The following is an 18,615-nucleotide window of genomic DNA, read 5'->3' on the forward strand; positions in this document are numbered from 1 at the left end:
GGGAAAACTGGCAAATGTGTGTCTTTTCGTTCACATAAAGTCAGAAAAAAACAACATATGAATCCAAATTAACATGTATTTATACTAAAGTAATACAAAAATGACTACAAAAGATTTAGAAGTGAGTAGTTTTTTAAGATTTACGATTATACTGTAAATACAGTATAAAAAAAATTGTTACACGGTGTAATTAATTCCAGGCATATTATAATTGCCTCCGTTAAAGCACATTCTGTTCCATGTAACCTACATGCACCTTGGTGCGGTGCAAAGCCTCTGTAGAAGATAATATAGCCATGGTGGTGCTGGCTATGTTGTTGCCTTTCTTCTTTTCCCTGCAAATGGCTTCACTGGGGGGTTTGGCTTTCATTAATATTATCATATTTAAAAAAAAAAGTCCTACAGGGATCATCTTTTGTCTTCTTGACAAGTCTTGTTTGATTTCTCTTGGCGGACACCGCACAGTCGATGCATTAAAAGCTAGCACTACAATGTAGTTTGAGACAGGAACAATCTATGCATCCTCAAAAAAAAAATATCAGTTTGTATTCAGGCCAGAGCCATTATGTTTCACTGTGCTGTTGATGAAATATAGACAAGTATTGATGCCGTCTTTATATTTTTCATTAAAATAATAATAAAAAAAATAAAAAAAACTCCTTACCACATCAATCTCATTTGGCAAAACATGAGAGTGGGGACAGCGCCGAGACAGAATTATTCCAATACACTTGCTTTCAAACATACAGTTGACAGAAAGTTCAAATAATCACAGTAATAACCAATGCATGTACACATCAAATAACAACTCCTCACATTTCAAAGAGACAAGTGATAAACGTAACTAGCAGTCTTATTAAAATTCCAATTAAAAGGTTCAATCTTTGCAATCAAAAAATGGGAAAGGGTTCATGCACTTGCATTTTATATAAAGGAACAAAGATGAAGAAAACTAGATTGAAATATCCATAAAAAGCATCAGTTGGAATATCTATCTATCTATCTATATATATATCTATATATATATATATATATATATATATATATATATATACCTCTTATATAGTTATTATACCTCCTATTTTCCCATTCAACCTATTATAAGGACTGTGGTATCCTCCCAGTCCCCAAACAGACACACTCAGCGGAAATTATGAGACGATCCTCCGAAACTGTAATAAAATACTGGTAAGGAGCAAAGGAAATGGAAAGATAAGTAGGAGTAAAGCTTTTTAAAAGTGAGCTAAAAGGCTTCAGGTTGAAAAAGCTTCTAGCCCCATGCCAACCTCCTATTTATAGGTTAGTGCATACATGCCTTACACTTAGACAGCTGTCTGGGTATCTTGACAGTTTGCACAGGCACAGAATGGTAACCTAGTTTTTCTTTTTTTTTTTTTCCTGACATGCAAGTTCAATGATTAGGCAAGGATAAAAGCCCTAAAATTTTAGTTCACTGATGATTAAAAATGTTAAAGAACAGGACAAACGCTCGACTGAAGACATTCAAACGGTACAGATGAAGCAAGCCACAACAATACTGTACCGTTGCATTTGTTGTTTAATGTGACTATGAACCCACAGTATTCAGTCATTTTGAGACACTGTTCAAGCCTCAGCAGTCCAATGATTTTAATGCTTTAATCCATCTGCAGGAGTATACACACACTTTGCAATAGCTATGAGGGTTTAAAGTAATGTTGGGTATTGGCACCTGGGAGCACTAAAGGCATACTAAAAAATTGTTTTTCAGAGGTGAAAGAGTTAAAAAAAAAAGGAGTCTGTGTGATCCAGTGGTTAAAGAAACAGGCTTCCAACCAGGAGTTCCCCGGTTCAAATCCCAGCTCAGCCACAGACTCACTGTGTGACCCTCAGCAAGTCACTTAACCTCCTTGTACTCCATCTTTTGGGTGAGACGTTGTTGTAAGTGACTCTGCAGCTGACGCATAGTTCACACACCCTAGTCTTGTATCTTGTAAAGTGCTTTGTGATGGTGGTCAACTATGAAATACACTATATAAAAATTATTATTATTAAAAAAAAGACAATAGGACTGTAAGTCTGTTTTTAGCACACTTATTTTACTCCATATGGCCCGTTATCTCTTTGAGTGTGAAAGACAAGGACTTACATTCACTTTCACCACTTTTTGGATGAGAAGGGTTTTGCTATAGCGTCCTCATATACTAAGATTCTGTCCATTTTAGAAATACCAAATTTTACCTTTTGTTTTCATTCAAAACTGCAAATGTAGGGCCTACATAGTGATTAGATGTGCATGACAGGTAAATGACTGAACTAAATCTTAATGTATCAATGCAGTTGTTTTGTTTTCAAATGAACATGTTGTGTTTTTTAAAAAATTTGAGTAGCACTTTATTATTTCAAGGCTTCCACAGCCATTTTAGAACACGGCAATAACTGGTTAACTACAGCAGCATGCTCTTACAATACATGGTTATGAATGGTGGGTAAAATTTCACAGTGCACTGCAAAATATAATATTCCAGTATTAAAAAAAAAACTGCAGCTCTTGTGCCGTACTGATGCGGACGACAACTGTATTCTCTGAGTGTCCGCAAGATGTTGAATGGTCTCTTCTTGGAGAGTAAATCTGAGTTACATGCACAAAACCAGATATTTGGATTATAAATATGGAACTGTGTTCATAAAGAATTAGCATGCCAAAAAAAGTACTGAAAGGATTTGTTTTGTTTAATGTTTCATTTCTTACCTGTTTAATATCATATGTGTGTTCTGCATCATTCTCAATAGTTTTTTTTTTTTATTTATTTTTATTTCTGCTTGGATCATTCATCCACCAAAAAAGCTAAAATGACCATTCGATGTACAGCTATAATTACAGCCCTCTCTGCAACTGTGAGTTAGTAACACAATCAGAGTTTCAGACGAGAAAATGGCCAATTAGTAATCCTGGTAAATCATGATGTAAGCACAGACTTAGCACAGCAACTGGGAATGACAGAGAACGCAACTAATATTAACATATTAAACAGGTAAGAACACTAACATTAAAAATGAAGATGCTATAAGTTTTCCTTTAATATTGTTGCACTTACACTATTAATATGTTTCGAGCTATCGTATGTGTTGAACTTGCACAACAAACATTGTGATTACCACTAACATATATATATATATATATATATATATATATATATATATATATAATTATATATATCTATATATATATATTATACTTATGAATCCATACATACATTGTACTATTTACTGTAAATGCATGCTTGACCATAAATAAAAATGAATCCTGTACAAGTTAACCTGAGGAAACAGGATGTGTAAAGTTCTATTGAAACATAGTGAATTGCAGCTGTCCATTTCAAATGCACTTGTCTGACAGGTATCATCCTATTCTGTAAAAGACCACATTCTCTTCTTATTGCTGCTATTGCTGGTAAGCAGAAGATATACATCCAACAGGAATGCTGTTACAAGAAGGGATGTCCGCATCTTTGTTCTAGAATGGTCTCCATTATATTCACACTCTGCAAGAGAGAAGCAATAAGGCACTGAAAGCATTTTACATTTCAGGAGTCAATCTCATCCAAAGGTCCCTTTGGAGGCAATGCATCTGCACTGTGTTAATAAAATGCAGTATAGACATTGAAGGACTTACTGAAGAGTAATTACTGGATACCATTTGCTTTACAAGGTTGTGCTATGCAAAAATCACAAATGGCAATACAAATAAAGGGAAACTAAAACTTCTCAAAAGGGGAATGATTACAGCGACAATATTCAAATTAATTTTGTAGTCAGATAAGAGCCCAAACAAAAGTGTGTCATGTTATACAGCAGGCATCTATATATAGTCATTAAAAAATAGTATAGAACTGAAAGTCAATAACTATAACTACTGTCAATTTGTTTACTTATGGTTTTTCAGAGGAGTCTTCACTTTGTCAAACAATTCCACTGAACATGAAAGCAAAAAAGAAAAAAAAAAAAGTTACACCTCTTTAAAAATCTACTGTTGATTATGCTTAAGGGATGACTGATCTCTTTCATTTGAGTTTTTCTTTTGGTATTAAGGCAAAACCATTAGATAAAAAATAAAGCATAAAAAACAACATTAAAGGGGATTAAAGGTTATTAAAAGGGCAGGTTGAATCATCACAGGGTACCTTAAGCAAAGAATGATGAAATCAATAAAAATAATAATTAAAATCATCAGTATGCTTTCTTTCAAATAAAGTTGAAACACTGCCACACTCCAGCAGGACTAAGCTTAAGGGAGCTTCAATTTACACTACCTATGTGACAAAGATGCAGTTAAAATTATTAATCTTATTAATCTGTCCACCTCCATATCAGTATTCCTTAAAAGCTTTTATGAATGGCCCAAGCTATCAATGAGCTTTAGTGGAGTTCTTTACAACCCAATTATACTCCACAGCAGCACGATAGCTTGCTGCAGGAAATCAAATATACAATACTGCATACCCAACCCCCTGATTGCATGCTACTGGGAATTGAATATACAATACTGCATACCCAACCCCCTGATAGCCTGCTGCAGGAAATCGAATATACAATACTACATACCCAACCCCCTGATAGCATGCTGCAGGAAATCAAATATACAATACTACATACCCAACCCCCTGATAGCATGCTACAGGGAATCGAATATACAATACTACATACCCAACCCCCTGATAGCATGCTACAGGGAATCGAATATACATAACTACATACCCAACCCCCTGATAGCATGCTGCAGGAAATCAAATATACAATACTACATACCCAACCCCCTGATAGCATGCTACAGGGAATCGAATATACAATACTACATACCCAACCCCCTGATAGCATGCTACAGGGAATCGAATATACATAACTACATACCCAACCCCCTGATAGCATGCTGCAGGAAATCAAATATACAATACTACATACCCAACCCCCTGATAGCATGTTACAGGGAATTGAATATACAATACTACATATCCAGCCCCCTGATAGCATGCTACAGGGAATCGAATATACATAACTACATACCCAGCGCCCTGATAGCATGCTGCTGGGAATCAAATATATAATACTACATACCCAGCCCCCCGATAGCACGCTGCAGGGAATCGAATATATAATACTACATACCCAGTCCCCTGATAGCATGCTACAGAGAACTGAATATACAGTAAAATACTACCCTCAGCCTTCAAAGAAATGAAGCTTGGCTCATTGGATTAGAAGAGAAAAAAAAAATCTTCACCTTCCCATGACACAAAATACCTCCAGTGATATTGTTTGACAAATTTAAAAAAAAGTAACCACTTCAAACTTGAGAGCGAAGACACAATTATCTTCAATCGTATCAAAAGGATGGCTAGGGCAGTTTAAATTACAGTACTTTGCTTCCTATCCTGTGAAGAGTGTCTAGCACGTTTAAATTGAATAAGACAAATAGCCACAATCCCAGAGGAGTCTGGTTTTGCAATGTACATTATTTCAGAACAAAATAACTGCAACAGTTATCAAGACAATACCCCACAATCACTATAAATGCAGTGCTTATATCTAAAAAGCTGAAAGCAATGACCTACACAAGCAGCTCTGCATTGGGAACTGAAATATCTAATGTTAACTAATTCTAACTCTATCCTTAAGTAAAAACATGAGGTTTACTTGTGCCTTTTTGTAGTTGAACAAGCAAACAAAAACTGAAATTTAACTTTAAACAGTTCAAATACAACAAATGTGTAAATAATGCTGCAAAATGAAGGTGAAAATAACATTTTGGTTCTCTTATTACAGTCCATGTAACAGAAGGTGGCAACAAAAAATCTACAATATATACAATCTATATAAAAATCACTACACAACATTTCCAGCAAGTTGGGCACTGTTTACGTGAGGCATTTCAGAATGGCGTGCTTGCCTTTTTTCTGACCCATGAAATTCTGACTTGCTCTAAAGCAACACAATGGGTTTTTGACCCAGATGGCTTTCCATAAAGATTGCTATGTGTGCGAGTGCATAACCTTTACTTTTTGCTGTGTAAAACTTTAAATAGAGGCTCAACAATGTTGATGTGTTGATTTTTTGTTTTTTTTTTTTTATATATATATATATATATATATATATATATATATATATATATATAAAATCTCACATATCACACTGAGCTGTTTTTCATTTGCCATTTTAAACTGTCACGCAATTTCTGGTGATGCAGTAAACAAAGTGCTAGATATTTTTGTAATTTCAAGCGAATACGAACATCCGATTTTTGTATTCGATTACATGTCAAAATATATCTGTTTGAATATTCGGATATTTGTCCCAGCACTACTATTAACTATTGATAGCAATTCATCCTTATGGTTGTTCATCAATATGGATCATAGAAACAGATGTTCATATGAACTTGTGATAAGTATTTCAAAATTACCTAAGTAGGAATGCCACTGCGGGACAGCTTCAGTCTCTCTTATGTATACATGAATAACTTCCACATGGCCTAATTAAACTGCTATTTAACACACCGAGATCTCAATCTACAGAGCAGTAAACAGATAAGGTTTGAAAACAGACAGGCTATACAGAAGTACTCCAGTGCATATTAGTAATTATTAACAAGTCTTAAGATTCCAGGGGTGTACATGTCATTTTTTTTTTTTTTTTTTGACAGAAAAAAGCAAAGCAGTTTTTCTTTACTTGCAACTCTAGGCTTACTGCAGTATGTGTATGCTTACATAACATAAACACTTATTCTGGGTCTGGCAAATACAATACTCAACTGAACATGACCTAGACTGTATAAATAAATAACCACTTCCTTAAGAACAAGTTTTTGTGAATGCACACAAAGCTTCCCCACTAGCTTAATTCAAGGGCAGATCGAACAGTTTGCAAACTTGAAAAACACTGTATGACTGATCCATCCAGAGGTTAAAAACAAGGTGACACTGAAACGGACAAAGTTCATTGGACACCACCTGCAATGAAACTTGAGAGAATCATAGAATACAACTGTACTAACTATTTAGATGCTATGTCAAAGCATGTAGTCTATTTGGTTGGTATGGCCAGACTTTCAAGCAATGTGACAAGGAAAGGATACATTTTTACTAGACAGCATAAGTAATGGATTTCAAGTAAGAAAATCAAACATTAAAACAATAACTCAATGTGCACTGTCTCTAGGCAGCTGTAATTGATCATGGGATATTTTACTTACTAAAAAGTAAATGAAGAATAAACAGTGGGTGGTGATTGCATAAAGAAAGGATTTCTGTTATCTTTTAGTTGGACACATTTCCTCATGACTATTGTCATCGTAATCCTGATCAGTGGCTTACCTTTTTGACTCCTTTGTTAAAAAACGCTTGAGCAAACACTTCACACAACCGGTTCAGTTTCCCAGCGCCAGTGACAATGACGCTCCCTTTCTGATGGAATTCAGTCCTGTAAAAAAGTAAATCACATACAGTGTGTGTAATTATATATGTGCATGACAAAGAAGCAATACTGCTGACTGGCCCTTTTAAAACCCATGTATTAAAGCTGTTCAAGTACAAAATGACACTTATGTTTATAACAAGCTACTTTTGTCTTGTGGGTGCATGTTAAATGGACCACTGAGACTGAATATGAGGGTTCACTGGGAGCCCTTATCCCCACTTGTTGTCACTGACAATATTTTCTAGAGGAGTAAGAGCGCCCAAAGGAGAATGTATCTCTTTATTGGCGTTTTGCTCTTTGAATATCAGTTTATGATGTTTTGGAAAGGATACTGCACTACAAGTAAAACCGTTTTCTTTTTTAAGTGGGGTTAGGTGGACAGCACGTTGACTCACAATTCATGTCTTTCACCTGAATGTCATTGAAGATGTCATTGAAGATGATAATTTTCAATTCTCAGTTATTGGCTAACACTATCACAATAATCTCCATCATCTTAAATCAAGTTTCAACTTAAATACACCTTTTTACTTGTTAACTTAAAGAACTAAAGCATTAGATAACTGCAAGAAACATAAAACTCAATTTTAAAAAGATTAATACCATAAATAATCAAGAATAAACAAATATCCAACATTCAAGAATAGGCTGATGCAACTCTAAATGGGAGGGGGTATTGTTCTGTTTCGCCTCAGAAGAATGTTTTTAACAAGCTATCCTGTTGTTTTGAATGCTACTGAGACAGCTTATGTAAGCCAGCCTGTATTAACAGCTGGGTTTACCATGTCGCCTGATTAAGTTGTATTTATAACACCCTTCATTCAAGATAAATATCCGTTTAAGAGAAAAACAAATGTAATAAAGAGTTAAAGGACCACATGAAATCAGTATGAAGCGTGAGCACAGCATCACTTTTTTTTTTTAGTTTAATAATTGAGAGAAGTCATTCTATGTTTTCAGTAAAGTGGGAAATCTGTCTCATGGTTTTCTGAACATCACCAGGGAATGCACAAGACAAGCTAGCTAATGAATGATTCAGGAGGTACTCAGAACGGACTGCTAAGAACTTTGACTGCAATCAAATGCATTCAGAATTAGGGTTCTTATTTTTCCTCCTTCACAATCTGTTAAAAAAAAAACTGCACAGAATGCAATATACCAAATTGTATATATTAAAAGCTGCATTGACGTTAAAGTGGAAACACATGCTGATAATTACATGTAAATTCAGTTGTTTGCAATGAGCAGGTTTTGTATTAAATAACACATTTCTAGAGAGCACTATGAAAGTGTACATCATCCACTAACCAGTCAAAGGACATAAAGTCCATTACAGTACCCCGCAGCTGTTAAATGAAAGCATGTGCTCTCACAATATAATCCTTAATGTATAAAGATATGTATTTAACACTCCAGCAGAACCCCCAGCCCTGAATGAAATAATGTGTTGTATGTATATCAAACTTCATAATCTATCAAACAACTTAATAAGCTGAAGCTTTGTGACTAGAGCCTAATATTATATCTCCCAGACATTTAATACATTTCTCTATTCACATATAGTAAATTACATAAATTTAAGGGATATCAGAATATTAATATCAGTGTACAAACAGGGTGGAGATTTTGCAAAATGACGTCAGCTCTAACAATATTACCAAAATGACCTACAATAATTTGCTTCCAAATCTTAACCTTAAGAGTATCAAGCATGTTGTCATACAACAAGGCACAGTATGTATATAGGAGGACCAGAAGTATGAGATTATGCTTGCTTTTTGTTTGTTAGTTTGTTTTTTGACAGACCAGCTGTGTTTAATCTTTGGCAAATCACTGCACAGACACATCACCATTAATATACTACAGTACTATGAGATTCTATCACCTCAAAACACCATTAATATACTGTAGTACTACGAGCTTCTACCACTTCGGAGCAGCCTCTGCAGCCCATTGACAACTTTACTGTTGCTGTCGTTTTAAACAACCAGAAAATTACAGCCTATTACTTGAGTCATTTGCGAGTTAACAACATAAGGATGGCTTTTCCTTTAAAAATGGTTTCCTGGTTATACTTCACACGTTGATGAACACTCCTGTTAGCGTACACTATAACTGCACATCTACATGGCCAGGGTTTTTTTTTGGCAAGCAGAATCTAACATACAAAATAAAAAATATCATGAATGATGCTTCCCTGCATTGTTAGATGAATATAAAACATTTCAATGTGGCCCATTCACACCAAAGGCAGGAAAACATAACACTACACTATGCAATCAAAACCACACATCTTTTGGATCAGAGAGGTGATTTTTGTATATGAAAAAGAAGCAGAAGGCACACAGAAAAAAGATTCTAGCAGAACTTATTATATGCTGAATATGGAGCTAAATTGCCATCTAGAGATGACTAAAATTAAGAATGCTGAAAACAGGCAGATACAAAATGACTTTATCTGTGTGTTTAAAGCAAATCGACAGCTTACTTCCACCGTGTTACTTTAATTCAATTTTCGGTTTTATACTTGGTCCCTTCACTATTGTTAGCAATGCCCTTTAACTTTACAACGCATGCCTTTTTTCACTCTCAGGAATACATGCAGCAGTACGCAGGCTGTTCCTCCAGCTTGTCATTGTAGAGGAGTTGTCTGCCTGCATACCAAAGGAGATCGGAAAGACAAAGCGTTCATGGAGATTACTGATCAAAAATCAATTCCTACAGTACAAAGACAGCGAGACTGCATCATGAGGATGACTGTGTTACCTCAGGAAGTCTATTAATGAAAGCCGACTGCATAAATATTGAATAGTTGAGAGTAGCTGATTTCTCTTCATCATCTACTTGCTGCAAGTCTAATAAGTGTCTAATAACTGCAGAGGCTTTTCTGTTTTTACGTTGATGCTTTTCAGCAATTGCAGATCAGCTCTCCAGCTAAGAGTAGGACCTTTGAGCACCGAGTAATAGTCAGAATGGCTACAGTTTAATATACCACAACAAATGTATCATGAATCATTATCTCAGATAGCTGACCTTCATAACTGCAGCATCAACACCACACACGAGCACTAGAGATTATGAAATGATTTAAGCACAGTCCAATTTAGACATCCTAGCTAATTCACAGCTGGGGTTCCTGTTTGTCAACTGCTTGAGTAGGCCCAGGACTATTAAGACATCACTGTTTATTACTGGCTACAGATGAAGTGCAATTATATACAAAAGCTTTAGCAAAAAAATAAGGATGGACAAAAGCACAGGCCCTGCACCCAAGAGCCTAAAATAATCAGGTACCATCAATCTAGGAAATCAGGCCCATACTAAATCTTCTCTGAACTGCTTTCAAGGGAAACTTTATACCTACAGTCCACTGTCCTAAAATGGAATTTCTTTATTGTTAAGTATCATATTATGGGTGTTCTGCATGATTCTTGCTGTTTCTGCTTTGCTTATTATTTGCCATGCATACTATTGCAGCAACAGCTGCTGACGAAAAAAAATTACTTATTCAAAAAAGAAATCTTGAGTAGTCATTACAGCAATTACTTTTGGAATAGTTAGTAAGAACGGCAAATAACACGTTAAGCAAAAAGCCAAATGGAGAACCTTTCAGAACACACATAATAACATAATACGTAAGATATGAAGTATTAGAAATATGCAGATTACACAAAGTATCCTTTCAAGTATGCCTGTTTTTCCTCTCTGGTCCTGCCTCTTCTCTCACAGAACTAATTTTAGCTGTAGGTGCCCGATTGTTAAAGCAGTATATCTCAACAAGGCATAAACAAGCTTGCAGTCTGGGGGAGGGAACATCCTGAGCAATGCTTCTTGGCACACTGCTCTTGATCAATAGAAGATTGCAAATCTGCAAACCCACCTGTGGGAAAGGGTCCATCACAATACATAGAAGACTGAATATGAAAAAGTCTTTGGCTTCCTAGGAGTTTCATATTGGTGACTTACCCAATGTAACAAATGCTCATGGAATGGCCCTTGGATCAACACTGCAAGTGAAGGAAATAGCTGATTCTAGGGGTACAGGTGTTTAAACTATTCAATTAATGCCTAAAGATAACTGCTTTTATTGATCACACTACTGACTGGTTATAGAGTTATGATTCAGCCTTTCAGTGAGAAGGCATTTTTCTGGGGAACATCATATCTGACAGGCACAGCTCAGTGGGCCAACTCTCAATTAAGACCCTAAAAGAGACATGCAATTGTTTTAATTCCAACAGAGGCAGCAGTCCAGTACACTTCAGCTTTAGGATTCTTGCCAATTATTTTTTTCTTTTTTAGAACTTGTGATGTTTCCATAACTTTTTATGCCAGAATAGTCTTTTTTTTTTTTTTTTTTTTTTAATTAAAATGACAGATCCTATTTTGCTTGTGCAGTACTGGATAACAATAATAAAAGTGAAATGTTATGATGCTCGTATAATATGGATCCATTGATTCAAGCTATGAAAAGAACAGCAACACACAGCGCACCAGTTTGGGTTTTCGACACTTTGCTTGAAGACCGACACTTCATGAAAAGTGGAGTACTGAGCCCAGGTGAGGCAGCGGCTTTTGATATTCAGAATTCTTTGTTTCATATCCAGCCAGGACTCCTCTTCTATGTGGACATCATTAACATTCAAGAAGTTGATCTGCAAGCAATCAAATTATTTACAGTATAAACAAGAGACAGTTATTACATGTACATGATTGTAGATAGTCTATATATATATACTATATATATATATATATATATATATATATAATGATTATATATGATATTAACTGATATAATATATATATATTATATATATATATATATATTATATTTTTGGCAGTACAGTACAAAGGATAGCAACCTTGTATATGGTATATTTTGCATAAAATGTAATAAAATAAAATCTGTAGGAGAGACAGGTACATCATTATATAAAAGAATACAGAAACAATTACCAAATATATTTAAAAAAAAGAAAAAAGAAAAAAAAAGAACACACCATGGAGGAGCTCAAGTTTGTGGTATTAGAAAAAAAAATGTAATTAGATAATATACAATATAGAAGAATAAAAGAAACTAAATGGATAAATACACTTGATACCATGATGTCTGAAGGTTTAAATAGAAAGGAACAGTAGATAATTACATCTTTTGCTACATAGTGAATGGCATCACAAAGACATTAGATTTAAAGAGAAATAAATGTGTGGTTACCATGGCACCAAAAAGCCTATAAATACCCTCCAATGTTTGTTTTCAAACACACTTGCCCTTGACAAAGGTATGTTAAACATATCAAAAATGTGTGTGTGTGTGTGTGTGTGTGTGTGTGTGTGTGTGTGTGTGTGTGTGTGTGTGTGTGTGTGTATATATATATATATATATATGAGGACTGGTTGGAATTAATAAAATGGCATTTTCTGGAGTGGAATATTAAATCCCCCTGTATTACAGAATGCTGTGAAATAGGTGCAGGGCATTTCCAATCATACTGTACCACAAATCAAAGCACCATTTTGAAGAGTGACACACAGAGAGAAAGACGGGGAAACAGTCAGTAAAAGAACAACAAACACAAGTTGGCATACCTTTCTCAAGAACTTGGGAATCACGTTGTTGCAAGTTGCTATCTTCCTTCTATAAATAATTCCGGAGATGTTGTCTACAGAAGCACGTAAATGAGTGACATTGAAAGCCGGTAAAATCTCAACTCAGGGTCAGAAATGCATCTTAATGAACACCATTAATATGGAAGAACTCCCTGGACATTTATCTTCAGAATTATACATATGCTCAGCATACTATTTAACAGTACATCTATAGACTAGTCATAATATTTGTACATATTCTTCATATGAATGGTTGAAAAATAGTGCACAACAGTATCAACACAAATACTGTATCACACTTTACTAGTAGCAACATGTGGTATGGTTGGTGTATCACATCATATAAATGCTATTAAAACATTTCTGTACATGTGACCACAACAGCTCCCTTTTCAAATATTCCTTTTATATACTATGGGCTACTGTTGCTACGTCTATGACCCTTTAGACATTCTTTATTTGTGAAGCGGTCAAGTCATTTCTGAACTCTTCTGTATACAATAACACAAAGTAATGATTACCCAGCAGAGGTTGTGTAGAATTCACAATGGCTAAAACACGGCCTATTCGGTGTGCTGAAATGAAAATCATTGTGCTAAATCTACAATGCAATTCCTGATATAAACTACAAACCTAACTGAGTCACACCTGCACAGAGAAAGACATTTGGTCTGTGCCCACCGAAAATAAACAATCTTGCAGGAAGGTGATGTTGATGTGAATGTGGTTAAGACAGTAAATTATTAATTATAAAAACAAACAAAACTGGGTTTTGAGCTGTAACTGGCATAATAATCATCATGTCATGTTGAACATGTACAGGAGAAGGGCCAGAGCAAGCAACCAATAGTCCTTCAACCTTTAGACTTCTGCCATTTTACATTAGCTGCTCCTGCTTGTGAGAAACTAGCAGAGAATGTATACAAACAGTGCGTCCTGGGGACCCACTGTGTCTTCTGGTTTTTATTCCAAAGACATTTGCAATTACTTCATTAAACCCTTCATTGAATAATAATGTGCTTAACTAGACCTTTATAATTGTTCTCAGCTCCTAAGAATTTCCCATTTTAAGTTACTTATAAAATTGTAGAGTTAACTTGAAATCTCCAACTGTTTAAAAACTCAAAACAATTATAAGAGATCTAATTAAGCTAAGGAATAGTTCAATTAAGAATTTAATGAAGTAACTGAGCACTCAGTTGGAATGAAAACCCGAAGACACAGTGTGTGCCCTGGACCAGGATAGGGAAACCCTGCTCTAGTGGATGGACAAAACACATTACATCAGGGGTGTCCAATCCTGGTCCTGGAGGGCCGGTGTCCCTCCTGGTTTTTGTTCCAACTGACCCTAAATTACATAGTTGGACCAATTAAGTGCTTATTAGAAGTTTAATTGGTCCAATTAATTAATTGGAGACCCCTGCAGTACATTAGTGGGAAGAAATCCCACAAAGTATAACTTTGGTATTCATTACTTCCACTGAAGGAACAAAGGGTTCTACAATGGGGCAATGTTCACCAATCCAATACAACATTTTAGAAACATACCTGTTTTTTCATCTACAGTTTGAATTCCTGTTACATGTTCCTCAAGGGGAGTTGGATACTGCAATAGAAATGATGTGTGTTATAACAAGCTTAAACTGGAATTGATGTTTTCTTTCATAAAACATCAAATTAAGTGATGTATCTCTGAATGTTACAAAATGAGTCGGACGTGGCCGGACTACTTAAATGCTAAATAATTGAACAGTCTGTGCACTGCCAACATTGCTAAATAATTTATTTCTCAGACTGTGAAGCTTAATGTAATTCAACTGCCTTCCAATAGATGTGAAATGGCCAACTGTGGAATGTGATCATCCATACTCACAAATCATCTTACAATACATGTGTAAATTCTAAAAATAAACAAGCTGCCACTGCAGATTTGTTATTCTTTTAAACTGTGGATTTTAGTGCACCGGAAAGGTTTGAGAAGCTTGCACAGACTGCAGAGAAGCAAGGCAAATCCACTAATGCACCTCAATCCTGTCTTCAACGTTCAGTCCTAGACCAGAGACTGGCGACTGTGTTAAACCGAGCAGAAATGGACTGCAGTACACTAAGTGATTGAGACCACAAACACACTGTTGATACCTAGACTGAGAATGAACCCAGGCCTCCAGCAGTGAAGGGTTAGTGTAAACACATGGCACCGTCAAGCCGAAAGCCACTGCAGTAGAGTTGGTACTGCCATGAGAATAGTCATTGAAAATTCAGATATTCTTTTTAATTTAGCTGTGCAGCACTGTATTACAGTAGAGGCTGGAAGTCATTGCATAGCAGTTTGAGCCATTCTAGATTTTTCTGTGAGCCTTAATTGTCATGCTGCATGCTGTGGTTAATTAAACTCAGACTAAAAGCTGGAATGACTCAAACCACTGTGCAATGGGAGTTTAAAATTAAGGTCTGAAAATAAGGTCTGCCTTCGATTAATTTATTGTAACTCTATCAAAACACAATTAAAATAAAAATACAAACATATACTATATATATATATATATATATATATATATATATATATATATATATATATATATATATATATATATATATAATTTTTTTAAACATTGCACTTATTCCACAACCTGTACTGACATTTATATACACCAGTCTATATACATTACATTTGACATTTCTGACAAAGTCATTTTTACCTCTCAATACATTTCAACAATATTTGTTTGAATATTTGTCCCAGCAATACAATAACGTTATAAAACGGTGAGACAGGAGAGATACATGTTTTATAGGTGACAGCTTGACAGAGCGGCAGGCTGACACTTTATTAGGAACCCGGCATGTCTACTAAACTGGAACTCTACACAGGAATGCATTCGACAGTCATTCATTGTGTGTAACATTATCTGACCAGCGGCCCCCTGCTTGGCACTACAGCTTTGAAATTATTTATCATGTCCATTCAAAGCCTGATGCAGCGACATTGTCATGAGATTCCATCTCACGTGACATAAGCAGGCCCCGTATCAGTGCTTTCTGGGTGGCAAGTTAACAACCAATTGGTTTTTGAGTTCCTTTCCCCCTGCTGGCACAATACTGTTATTTTTTAATTGCATATGATCGTAACATTAGAGGATTTATTTCTCTTCATTATTTTCAGAAACCAAACCTTTTATCCATGAAGAATAACAAATGATTTCCCCACGACTGTGTCGTGAACCAAAGGACTCTGGCGCCCCCATGGGGCACCTTTTATTAGTTATTCAAATATGTAATATAGATTATGAATTTAGATGTATTTTTACTCTAACTTTATGCTTGGAGGATTTCAATTTACTTTGTTAACATCAGAACAATTTGCATTTTTATGTAAGAATATTTCTGTAGGGTAAACAGCTTGGTATTTATGTTTTCTCTGGGGCTTTTTCAATTCAGTGAATAAAAGACACAGTAAACTTTACATAGATTACATTTTTCATAGCAATATGACTTAATCTATACTGCCAAAAATAGTTTGGTGGTCAGTCTGGGTTTGCTCATTAGGGTCACAGTTAGACTGAGATCTGGTAGAATTTCTGTACACAATGTGACCACAACAGTTCCCTTTTCAAATACTCCTTTCTGTTCCCTATGGGCTACTGTTGCTCTGTCTATAACCCTTTAGACATTCTTTATTTATGAAGTGGTCAAGTCATTTCTGAACTATCCTGTACACAACAACAGAAAGCACCGATTACCGAGCAGAGGTGGTGTAGAACTCGCAATGGCTAAACCAGGCCTATTCAATCTGCTGAAATAAAAAACCTACAAAGTTTAGGAGCACTTGTGGAGAACCTCTGACCTCCCAGTGTGACACACCTGGTCAAGGGAACAGCCAGCAGCTCTGAGCTTGAAGAAAGCAGCTGAGGCCCAGAGATGCAGTAAGTCTGATAAATATTTAAGGCCAGCTCCCCAGACAAGGTCAACAGAAGAATCTTCAAAATAACCCAATATTTGAAAGGTATCCAATGCAAAGTTTGATACAGAAGGATTTAAAATTAAGTATACTATCTACACTACAACAAATATTCTGACATTGCTGCTTTTCTTATATATTGAATTTGAATCTTGCAAAGAAAAAGCTATTTATTTGCTCTGTACAAAACCACACAGTGTCCTGCAAATGCAGAACCTCAGGTACTCAAAATTCTCTAATAGTAACTTATTCACACACAATAAATAAATAAATAAATATTCAAATAAAAAACATAATAATATCCTCATATCTTTTTTTTCTGCTGTTATAAAAACTTTAGAGGCGGGGGTGATTTTTGTGATTTTCATGGCTGGCTAAGGCCCTATATTATTATTTTTAATTATTATTATTATTTATTTATTAGCAGATGCCCTTATCTGGGCAACTTACAATTGTTACAAGACATCACATTTTTACATATAACTACCCATTTATACTGTTGGGTTTTTACTGGAGCAGTCTAGGTAAAGTACCTTGCTCAAGGGTACAGCAGCAGTGTCTCCTCCCCTTTGGGACTGAACCAACGACTCTATTATGTTATGATTCGCAGCACTGCCGCTGTACTTTGTGCATCCAGGGCAGGTCTTTAATCTCAGGTTACAAGGAATCGTTACAGGAGAACATACTGACCGGAAACATCTCTTTAGCCATAATAAAAACATAATTCAATAATAATAATAATAATACATGCTAGATATCATCAGTGAACTTCCTGTTTTAAAAATATAAATGTATATCATATAAATAAGTAGCATTCTGTAATTTAATACAAACTTCAGTGAGTCGGAGTAACCTGGTCCATATCCTTAAACTGGTAAAATATGCATAACTACGACTACGACTAATAATAATAATAATAATAATACATATCATTATATAACCGTGGACATTAAACAGTTATTAAATACATAATTCATTACCAAAACACACACACACACAAAAATGTGATAATGAACAAACATACTACTGTATAGATGAGTTGGCTTAGATCGACGTGACACAGTTCACGTATAATATAATGAACAATATAAGTTAAACAAACAGCGACATACCTTATTTAAGTGTATATTTACAACGCGTTCAAATGGGTATTTGTATAACTTCCTTACTTCCACCGTGATTACCATGTTATTCGAGAACTTAAACGAAACGATTTTATTATATTCAATAAGAAGAACTGCTTGCAACTTTGTTACGAAACTGTGCCATTCGCTTTACCCAACCGGTGCAGAGGAAGCATGCTCGTCAACTTTATTGAATAACTTTATTAGTGCATTTGAGGACAATGAACAGTGTAAGTACGAGCAGTCAAATAAAAGCGTAGCGAATTACTGTAGTTTAGGACAATAAAATAAACGATAGAAACATGTGCATTGTTTTCATTTCCCAGGGCTTATTTATAAGTTGTGAACTATTTTACAAAAAAATATAAATAAATAAATAGAAACTTGTTAGTGTTGGTGCTACGGAAAACGTACTTCCTGGACGTACAGGTAAGTCTGTATTTTTAATAAAATGTAAAATGTAATTTTTGA

General features: G+C 35.3%; 1 protein-coding gene across 2 annotated transcripts; it reads right to left on the bottom strand.

The window, feature by feature from the left end:
* Window positions 1-3,232: 3,232 nt before the first annotated feature.
* On the bottom strand, window positions 3,233-18,333 carry LOC121324842 (PRELI domain-containing protein 2-like). 2 transcript variants are annotated; one of them, XM_041267055.1, is made up of 6 exons: window positions 18,133-18,330; window positions 14,611-14,668; window positions 13,042-13,115; window positions 11,947-12,107; window positions 7,350-7,455; window positions 3,233-3,524 (listed from the first exon to the last, which is right to left on the bottom strand). In XM_041267055.1, exons 1-6 carry the CDS (start codon window positions 18,205-18,207, stop codon window positions 3,468-3,470), a joined length of 531 nt encoding a protein of 176 aa, XP_041122989.1. In that variant the 5' UTR covers window positions 18,208-18,330; the 3' UTR covers window positions 3,233-3,467. The 2 variants fall into 2 exon arrangements, with proteins under 2 accessions (XP_041122989.1, XP_041122990.1); XM_041267056.1 differs by lacking the exon at window positions 3,233-3,524 and adding an exon at window positions 3,538-3,954 and having other exon boundaries at window positions 18,133-18,333.
* Between the last annotated feature and the right edge of the window lie 282 nt (window positions 18,334-18,615).

This window comes from Polyodon spathula, chromosome 12 (genome assembly GCF_017654505.1).
Source record: "Polyodon spathula isolate WHYD16114869_AA chromosome 12, ASM1765450v1, whole genome shotgun sequence".
NCBI lineage: Eukaryota > Metazoa > Chordata > Actinopteri > Acipenseriformes > Polyodontidae > Polyodon > Polyodon spathula.

Bases quoted from the DNA above. Each gene is read 5' to 3' on its own strand.
- LOC121324842 (XM_041267055.1), bottom strand. From the start codon at position 18,207: ATGGTAATCACGGTGGAAGTAAGGAAGTTATACAAATACCCATTTGAA. The intron at 13,116-14,610 runs GTATGTTTCTAA...GTGCTTCTGTAG, and splicing joins AACTGTAGATGAAAAAACAG to ACAACATCTCCGGAATTATT. The intron at 12,108-13,041 runs GTATGCCAACTT...GATTGCTTGCAG, and splicing joins TTCCCAAGTTCTTGAGAAAG to ATCAACTTCTTGAATGTTAA.